The sequence below is a fragment of the Chamaea fasciata genome, unplaced genomic scaffold (assembly GCF_029207755.1).
Source record: "Chamaea fasciata isolate MVZ Bird 193981 ecotype frontalis unplaced genomic scaffold, bChaFas1.0.hap1 SCAF_25, whole genome shotgun sequence".
Lineage (NCBI taxonomy): Eukaryota > Metazoa > Chordata > Aves > Passeriformes > Sylviidae > Chamaea > Chamaea fasciata.
The window spans coordinates 6,579,443-6,588,497 of NW_027094110.1; the positions used below are offsets into that span (position 1 = coordinate 6,579,443).

At 55.9% G+C, this 9,055-nt stretch overlaps 1 protein-coding gene across 2 annotated transcripts in view; it reads right to left on the reverse strand.

The window, feature by feature from the left end:
• Positions 1–2,379: 2,379 nt before the first annotated feature.
• The window catches only part of MYBPH (myosin binding protein H), a 10,149-nt gene continuing 3,473 nt past the window's right edge, over positions 2,380–9,055 (reverse strand). Inside the window, exons 4-11 of one of the 2 annotated variants that reach the window (XM_066203850.1) lie at positions 7,932–8,020; positions 6,784–6,979; positions 6,322–6,461; positions 6,018–6,177; positions 5,143–5,279; positions 4,543–4,729; positions 2,871–2,912; positions 2,380–2,599 (exon numbers count right to left, since the gene is read on the reverse strand). In XM_066203850.1, the coding sequence (XP_066059947.1) occupies positions 2,902–2,912; positions 4,543–4,729; positions 5,143–5,279; positions 6,018–6,177; positions 6,322–6,461; positions 6,784–6,979; positions 7,932–8,020 (920 nt within the window). In that variant the 3' untranslated portion in view covers positions 2,380–2,599; positions 2,871–2,901. Of the gene's footprint in view, positions 2,600–2,870; positions 2,913–4,528; positions 4,730–5,142; positions 5,280–6,017; positions 6,178–6,321; positions 6,462–6,783; positions 6,980–7,931; positions 8,021–9,055 lie in introns of those variants that run through there. The other variant, XM_066203849.1, reaches the window with a different exon arrangement.

Here is a 9,055-nt window from a genome sequence, read left to right on the forward strand (position 1 = left end):
GCTCCCATTGGAAACACAGGTCCTATGACCCTGCCCCCGCCCCAGCAGGGCCGTGCTCCTCAGAGGGGACGTCAGCAACGGGCAAAGGGACTTCAGCAAGTTCCCACAGAGACTAGAGGTGCAGAGAGGAAAAGGACCTTGGATGGGTGAGATTTATGGGTCATTTTTAGCAATGTTGGGAGTGTGCAGCAAAGGCATTGGGGCAGCCGGTAGTCCATTCTCCCACTGCTGCAGCCAGCTCTGTATAGCTCAGAGGGATGAAGAGGGCAGCAAGGAAGAAAGGAGATGAAAGGCTCAGCCACCCACATTTTGAAGGTGCCTTGATGTACTTCCAGGCTGCCGGCTCAGACCATACTGGGAAAACAGCAACACAGCAGAAAAACAATGGCAAGGACAGGAGAAAAACCTTCCCTTAGTCCTCATCACAGTAGAGGGGTCCTGAACACCCTCTCAACCTTCCCATCGTGTAGATGGTGCTGTGCTGGTGCTGAGCCCTTGGGAACAGCGATTCCCTATGGACTTCAGCCCACACCCCCATCCCAGACATCACCAGGTGCTCTGGGCCAGCACTGAACCTCTCACATGAGGGTGAGGCTTTGGCTCACCCCATCCTCTACTCAGTGCAGTGACTCCTGTGCTCCCACTTTGCCATGCCCTGTGCTGGCTCTGGGCAAAGCCTGCATTTTCTGGGAAGGGAAAAGGGAAGTGTCTCCTGTTTTATGGAGCACCAATACCAGTGGTGCCTGAGGATGCTGCAACCCCAGGTTAGTGCAGAGAGGATGCCCCAGGCCGAGGCTGTAGTCCCTTGGCACAGCAGCACCTTGCCTTCAGATTAGTGCTGCTGTTTGCCTGGCTCTTACTCCCATTTGTGTCTTATTGCTGCTGCTTTTCTGGAACTGACGCTTTGGCCTGATCCTTGCTAAGGTGCTCAGGAACCTGGTGACTGGGGTGCCCATAAATTAGAGGGCACGTGAATGGTTGCTTCATTAAAAATAACATCCAGTGGATTTTTCCACTCTGTGCTCTCCAGACCTTTCCCCGGAAGCCCTCACTAAAAGTGGATGTTGTCGCCCACCTCAGTCCCCTGTGGGGTTACAAACACAGTCTGTGCTCTGTAGGACTGAAATAAAGGCCTGGAAAGGGCACAGTATGCAGCATGACTGAGTCCTGGAGATCAGCTCACAGCCTGCTTCCAGACCTTGTCCCTGAGAGAATCCCACTGGCCAATGACACGTGCTCAGGTGCCAGGGACACCAAGGGGGACAGGACACCCCCAGCAGTGTGCAGGGCTGGGTGTGAGCATGCCAGGGAAAACAAGCTCTCCACTTGCCAGCTGGGACTGCAACCTCCACTCCGGCATTACCGCCAGTACCAACCACCTCAAAAATCCATCCTGACCAGAAGTGGGATAAAATCAATCCAACAATGCCCTCTGATGGTGGAAACAACCCTGGTGTGGACGGCACTGCACCAGTGCTGAGCCCCTGGGAACAGCAACACTCCCTGAACTTCAGCTTGGGCTGAAGGTGCCTGAGGACAGATGGGGACAAAGCAGGGGGGCTGCAGGAGAGATGGTGCAGAGAAGGGTCTGATTAATCTCAGGCACTGCCCAGCTTTGCTCTCCGTGGCACCAAGGGTGGGCTGTGCTCCAATGTGTGGATGCCAGGCTGGATTTGCATCTCCACTAGCAATGCCAGGGCCAGCCAGGACATGGGCAGGATGTGGGTCTGGCCCCGTGACAGAGCTGCCACGCAGCTGGGAGAGCTCCTACCCTTGTGGCCCCGGACAACGGGGGAGGCGGTGCTGGTGGAGACATCACCCCAAGCCCCTGACCCTGGGTAACCATGTGTTACCATGTGTAACCATGTCTGGGCGGGTAACTCTGGGCTCTGGTAACATCCAGTGTCTGCCCCAAGCTGGCCCAGAGCTCAAGTGATAACTCACCCTGCACATGAGCCACCAGCTCACAGGGATGAGTCCCCTCCTCTGGATGACACATCAACATGTCCTATACCCACCGTGGGGAGGTGACAGCTCCTGGCTGGATCACTGCCTCACTGGCGTGGATAACAAAACTGTGCTTCAATAAAGAAGCATTAAGATGTCACAGCTTTGATGTGGCATTTCTTTTCCCCCAGTCAGAATCATTCCCCTGCTTCAGAAGGAAATCTTTCCTCATTCTCTTTCTCCTTGCTGGGCTCCTTCTGGTTCAGTAAATCTCCATATGTGTTTCATAAAGCTGGTCCTTCCTTCCAAGCTCAAAACTCATCTCCTCCCTTGGTTGGGTGGGATCCTATGCAACCCCGCAGCAGCCCTGGCACCTCTCCACATTCCCCCACCCAAACCCCACAGTAAGCAAGACAGAGGGGTTTGGTGGCTTTTATTAGGACCAAAGTCCCTCAGCTGGGTTTGTTTTATTGTCACAGTTAATGACAGGTTCAGAGAGGGCCATGACATGACAGGCTGAGGTGCAGCCCCCAAAGCACTGCCAGGGAGGGACAGCCCAGCAGGCAGCAGAGACCATGGCCAGGGACATCAGCACCTGCCCCGCCACCAGCACCTGCAGGATCCACCTGGGAAAAGGAACGAGATCCTCATCCTGCAAGGGCACCAAGAGAGGACTGGTCAGGGATGGGTGGAAACATGTCCCTGCCACAGCTCTAATGCAAGACAAAGCCAGCCACATTTACAGCCCTCCCTCCACGTCACCAAGGGACAGGTTTCCTTCAGGTTCATCATCCCACCCCATCTCCAGCCAAGGAAGACCTGAGCTGGGACTCCATCAGCAGGTGACAAGGGCTAATGCAGGACATTCAGCCCACTCCAGTGATCCACCTTCCCTCCATCCTGGTGCCCCAACCCAGACCTACTTTGCTCTTTGTCTTGTCTTCCGATCCATCCTCACTTGGGCACTGCAGGAGAGCACAGGAGACAATAACACCCTGAACTCCCCTTGTGTTACTCCCCTTTTGACTCCCAAAACTGCCTGTGCGCTCACCCCACTATGCACCTGCACATCCTAACTCTGCACACCCCATCCTTGCACACACCTGCTCCAAGCACCACACACCACCATCACTGCATGCTCTCGGCCAGCGTCCCCCCAGTCACCAGCCTGGGTGACTCCCAGGTTGACACATTGTGCTGTGTCCCCAGCACAATGCCCAGCACATCTTCCTTGGCCAACTGGGCTGATCCCCCAGTACAAGCAGCAGAGGAAGGAGGGATTCTGCCCCCTGCCCCACTCAGCTGAGACCCCACCTGCAGAGCTGCGTCCAGCCCTGGGGTTCCCAGCAAAGGAAAGACATGGAGCTGCTGGAGCGAGTCCAGAGGAGGCCTGGAGCCCCTCTGCTCTGGAGCCAGGCTGGGAGAGCTGGGGGTGTTCATCTGGAGAAGTGAAGCCTCTGGGGGAGATCTTAGAGTCCCTTCCAGTGTCTAAAGGGGCTTCAGCAGAGCTGGTGAGGGATGTGGGACAAGGGTCTGGAGTGACAGGACAAGGGGAATTTCTTCCCACTGCCAGAGGGCAGGGATAGATGGGATCTGGGGAAGAAATTCTTCCCTGTGAAGGTGGTGAGGCCCTGGCACAGGTTGCCCAGAGAAGCTGTGGCTGCCCCATGCCTGGAAGTGTCCAAGGCCAGGTTGGACAGGGCTTGGAGCAACCTGGGATAGTAGAAGGTGCCCCTGCCCATGACAAGGAGTGGGACTGGGTGAGCTTTAATGTCCCTTCCCACCCAGACCACTGATCTGTAACTCCACAGAGCCCCTGCACCGCTGCACTGAGGATGTGCCTGTGGGGCCATGGGACCAGGGCTGGTGGGGTCAGTGATCCTGCAGGGTCCAGCAGCAGCTCCCACAGAGCTGAGCACTGACCCCGTGCCACACACCCCGTGCCACACCAGCAGCCCTGGAGCTTCTACAGGGTCTGGGGTGCTGGGGTTGCCAGATTGGAACCCTGCTTGCAGGGGAAGTGGGGCAGAGCGTGTCTAGGGGCAAGAGTGTGCTCAGAAGACATGGGAAGGGAAATAGAAGTGTTTAAGGACACGTGGCCAGCACATGAACATGCAGATGGTGTGTGTGCAGTGATCCTCCCACAGGCTGAGGAGGGGCTGTGGGGAGCAACACAGGGCAGGTCTGTTCTGGATGCTCTGCTGAGGGAAATGTGAGTGGAAAATGTGGGCAGGATCCCAAGACATAAATCAGAGCAGCCCAGGTGCAGGGGAGGAAGTTCAGACACCCCCATGCTTGGGACAAGAGCTGGGGCAGCCAGTGCTGGGCCAGGCCTCCAGCAGCTCCTCTGGCTCTGCCATTTCTGGTTTCCTCCCCATTTTTTCCCCTGGGAATAAGGAATGGTGATTTCAAGATGCTTCAAGACCATAAACCCAAGAAGCCCAAAGGTGCAGCTCCACAGGGCTGTCCAGTGTCCTCAGAGTCCCTCACAACCAGGATCGACACAAAACAGGGACAAACCACAGCACTGGGAAAGTGAGACCTGGAAAAGGCAGGTAAGGGCTCCTGCTCCTCCTTCCCCTCAGCCGATCTCACCTTTCACATCCAGTCTGCAGTCTACTGAGGCTTCCCCCAGGGGATTCACAGCCTTGCAGGTGTAGACACCCCCATCGAAAGGGCCAGGCTTGCGGATTTCCAGGGAGCACACACCCTGATCAATCAGTGCTATGTATTTGGGATCTTCCCGGATTTCCATCTGATTTTTCAACCAGATGATTTTGGGCTGGAAGTTTAAAGCAGGGAAAGAAATGAGAAATCTAACTGGCCCCAAAATGCAGCCACTTCTCTCTGCCTTTGCCTTGGCCCTGCCTGAAGCTTGCGGCCGTGGTGGGATTCACAGTCAGAAATATTTTGAAGATCCAAATCTCCCATTTGTGAGCCCTAACCACTGCTCCACCCTTCCTCTCCTAGCACAGGGGAAACAGGACATCGCTTGATTTAAGACCAGTCTCCCATCTCCGCAGAAATACCCCAAACATGCCCCAGTTTGACTCAGAGAGCAGCTGCAGCCCCTTAACCTCACCCAACCCTAACCAAACAGCACCAGCCATCTCCCAGAGACCTCCAGCCACCTTGAAGAAAACCCTACTGGTGCCCCCAGGCCAAGGTTATGCTGCCCGTGGAGGAGCCACCGACCTGGGGGAAGCCCCGGACAGAGCAGAAGAGGTGAGTGCTGTAGCCCCGTGTAGTCATTCGGTCTGTCAGGGGCTGCGTGAACTTCGGAGGCTCCATCATGTCCCGCTGGGGAATCTTCTCTGGCTGGTAAGTGGTTTCTAAGGAAATAATTAATTCTAGCTGAGGCTCCCGAGCTGACCAACACAGGAATTCAACACAAGGTACCCAAAACCACTTCTGTTCCCCCTTGTAAGAAGCCACATGTCATTGTGGACATGTGGACTGAGGACTTGGCCCTCAGCTCAGAGCAGCCCTGATTCCTCATCCAATCATGGCATGGTAGTGCCCAGGCCCTGCAAGGAACAGGGGGGATGCCGATCCCCCAACCCACTGTGACACACCCTGTGTGGAGCAGGTCAGACTCAGGCCAGGCACACTCTGGATCTCCCACTCCATCCACAGATTTCAGTCCACAGAAATAAGGGTTGGAGGGAAACTCTGCAGGTGGCAGAGACCCTAGGTCACTGTGTGCTACCAGGGAGCAGGACAGAAATGGATGGAAGGAGAGCAGGGCTGGTTGGACATTTGGCCCTCAGCTGTGGAGCCAAAGCCAGGGCTGTTCTGACTCTTCCCAACTCCAGCTTCCATCTCATCCCAGGGATGTCCATGCCTTGGTTCCTCTCAGGGGGCTGAGCATGGCACAAACTTCCCCCAAAGGAGAAATGAAGTGCAGAGGGGGGGCAGCAGACCTCTGGACCTTGGGAGTGCTCAGCCTCACTCCTGCTGGTCTTGTCCTGCAGACCAGCCCAGCATCATCAGCACAACTCCAAGGAAGCCCCACTGGTCAGGACCACTCTTGGCTACCACCCTCCCCAGCCCCTCAGCCATGTCCCCACTTGTCTTCTCGATGTAGGCCATCCCAGAGGCTACGGCAGCGCTGTCGCTGAGCCCGCAGATGTTCTCAGAGAACACTCGGAAGGAGTAGGTGTTGCCAATTATGAGGTCGGAGATGGTGCAGCTGGTGCGGGTGCAGCGCTCCAACACTGTGAACCATTTCTGGAAGGAAAAAAAAGAGGAAAAAACAGAGCAGTGAGGAAAGATGGGCTGTGACAAGGATGGAGAAGGTGTGGGGTAAGGCAGAGGGTGCAGCTGTCCCACTCCCATTAGGGCACCACCAGCAGCAGGAGGGCCCAGGCTCACCCCACTCTTCTTGTCTGACTTCTGCACCCTGTAGCCCTTGATCTCAGAGTTCCCGTTGTCCACAGGGGGTGTCCACTCCAGGGCTACATTGAAGCCCCACACATCCACCAGCTTCAGGTTCTGGGGAGGGCCGGGTGGCTCTGCAAACACAAGTGCTCTCAGGGTGACATCCCAGTTTGCTCCCCCTACATTCTGTATCCTTGACCTGCCTGTAATCTCTTCTCACCCTGGTCCAGCACACAAGGGATGAGAAGCTGTGAGGGGCAAGGCTGGCAGAAACTCTGCATCCCCAACCAGAGAAGTTCATATGCATGATCCTGCTGAGGATCCCACTGGAACAGGGACTCCAGAGTCCCTTGCCTTGTTGCTGTCTCATCATATCCCACCCAGAACAAGACCTACCCAACCAAGGAGAAGAAATGAGCCCCAGAGTGATCCTGCAGGGTCCCATCCTCAGCTTACCAACCACCTGGATGTCCAGGGTAGCCTTGTCCTCGGCTCCGTTGATCTGCACGGTGAGCTCGTACCTGCCCGAGTCACCGCGCTGGGCCTGGCGGATGTAGAAGATGGTGTCCCGAGCCGTGTTGCGGATGTTGATGCGGTTGGTGTCCAGGGGCTGCCCTCCCTTGGTCCAGCTCACCTCGGGCTGCGGCTTTCCCTGGAGTAACAGGCAGGTCAGGAGCGACTCGGGCACATGGTCCCAGCAGGTCCTGCTGGGAAGGACAGGTGACAGAGCCACCCCGCCATGTCCGGGCAGCAGCAGCCCACGTGCCACCTCTCCCATCCAGCAGTCACCAGGAAAGAAGTTACAGCTGATTCCTGTCAGACTCACTAAAGGGAAGCCATCAAGCTCCAGGGGTGAGGCTGGTACCTGCTGGCTCTTCAAGGTCTTCATTGAGCAAGCCCAACTTTGCTTGTCAGGGCAGACCTGTGCTCTTACGGCCCAGGTGCTGAGTCCAAGCTCCAGCTTAGCACCAGGACTTGAACTCAACATACAGGGAAAATTCATGTCTGCAGCATGGCCAGCACAGAGTCCAAAGTGTCTGTGAGACATAGCATGGACAAGCCCCTCAGCTCAGGGGCCTCTCACTCCCTGTGCTTGGCCAACATGTTTCAGAGCCAGCTGCCATGGTGGAGACGCTCTGATGTCTCAGAGATGAGAGAGATAGATGAGGACACAACCTCCAGCCCAGTCCACCAGTGTCAGCATTACTCCACCATCACACAACCCTGGGGCTGCCCTCCTCCAAAGGCAGCTGGTCCCCTCTAGGGACCCTTGTGCTGTGCTGTGGGATCTCAAGGGATGTGACCAGATCCTGGCCCAGAGCACGAGCTGAACTGGACTTACTGGCTGAGGCAGGAGCAACAGCCAGCCTATGTCCAGATGTGTTTGGGGTTGTCCCACTGCAGCATCATCAACAAAGATGTAGCAGGGGAAAAATAAGGTCTGGGCAGGAAGAGGAGAGAAATTCCCAACCCATCAGCCACCCTTGGCCGATAAGACACAGGGACCAAGCCAAGCCAGAGCACAATTGGATCCCTAAGCTAACCTGCAGGAGCTAACGTGGAATGAAATGACCAGCAGATTAAAGCCCAAATCACCCACCTACCTGAAAGGGGATCATGATGTTCACAGCATCCCCCACACGCCTGATGTAAGTCTCCCGCAGGTGCCGAGGCATGCGGATCTTTGGGAGTTCTGGGGACCAGGAATTCACATTGTGAGACAAGGAACTCCTGTTCCTCAGTTGGCTGACCCTCCTCATACACACCCCTGCTTGGCCACCAAGAAAATCCACCCCAACATGGCCACCTTCTCCCTCTCATCTCCTGGACAGTGCTGCTCCCCTGTAGGGCTGTGCTAGCCTATCCCATTGCCTGTACCCCAGAGTGATATCCATCCCTGAGATCCCAAGTCACCACCCAAGGGCAGCATTCCAGTGGATCATTCACTCCTCTTCATTACAGCCAGGCTACGGAGACAACCTGGCCTCAACCAGAAGAGCCACAGCACAACCTATATGGTAACAAGGCAGGAAACAGCATCTCCCAGTTGGGAAATATTTCTCCCCCTGACTTTCCAGAGTCACACAGCCCAACTTCCAACAAGGACAAGGCTCAGCCTCTACATTCCCTGTGCAGTCCAAGCCACTGAGACACCAACGAGGTGTCTGGTCATACCAGAGCTGTGGAAGCCTCAGGCTTGTGACAAAGGCAAACACCCCCAAGGAAACATAAGAAAGACAGGCAAAATCCCCACTGGAGAATACTCATGGAGCGTGTCCCCTTCCCAGGGTGGAAGAGAAGCCATACAATTCTGCCAGCTCAGTGATATCTAGGGATCCCTCTGGAGCCCCTTGTAAAGTAGCTGGGAGTCTCTGCCCGGGTTAAATGTGCATGAGCTTAATCCTGGGGAGGCAGCCGAGCCAGAATAAACCAGACCTGAGCCAAACAGCTGTGAGGGCTGGGGAGCTCAGGGACAAGCTCAGCAGTCCCTTCCTAACAGCTGAGACGGCCCCTGCTCTGCTCATGCTGTGATTTCTGCAGGGATCCATCCCCCAGTGCTGCCACTTGGGTTCATCAGTCTCAGCAGAGCAGGGAAACCTGACCTCAGGAGAGGAATGTTAATTCATGGATGTTTTCCCCAGAACCCCGTGCTTCACTCAGAGGGCAGGGGCTGGGTCAAGGTCAGTGGCCCTGGTGATGAAGTGCCATGGTGGGAAGGCCTTTCTCC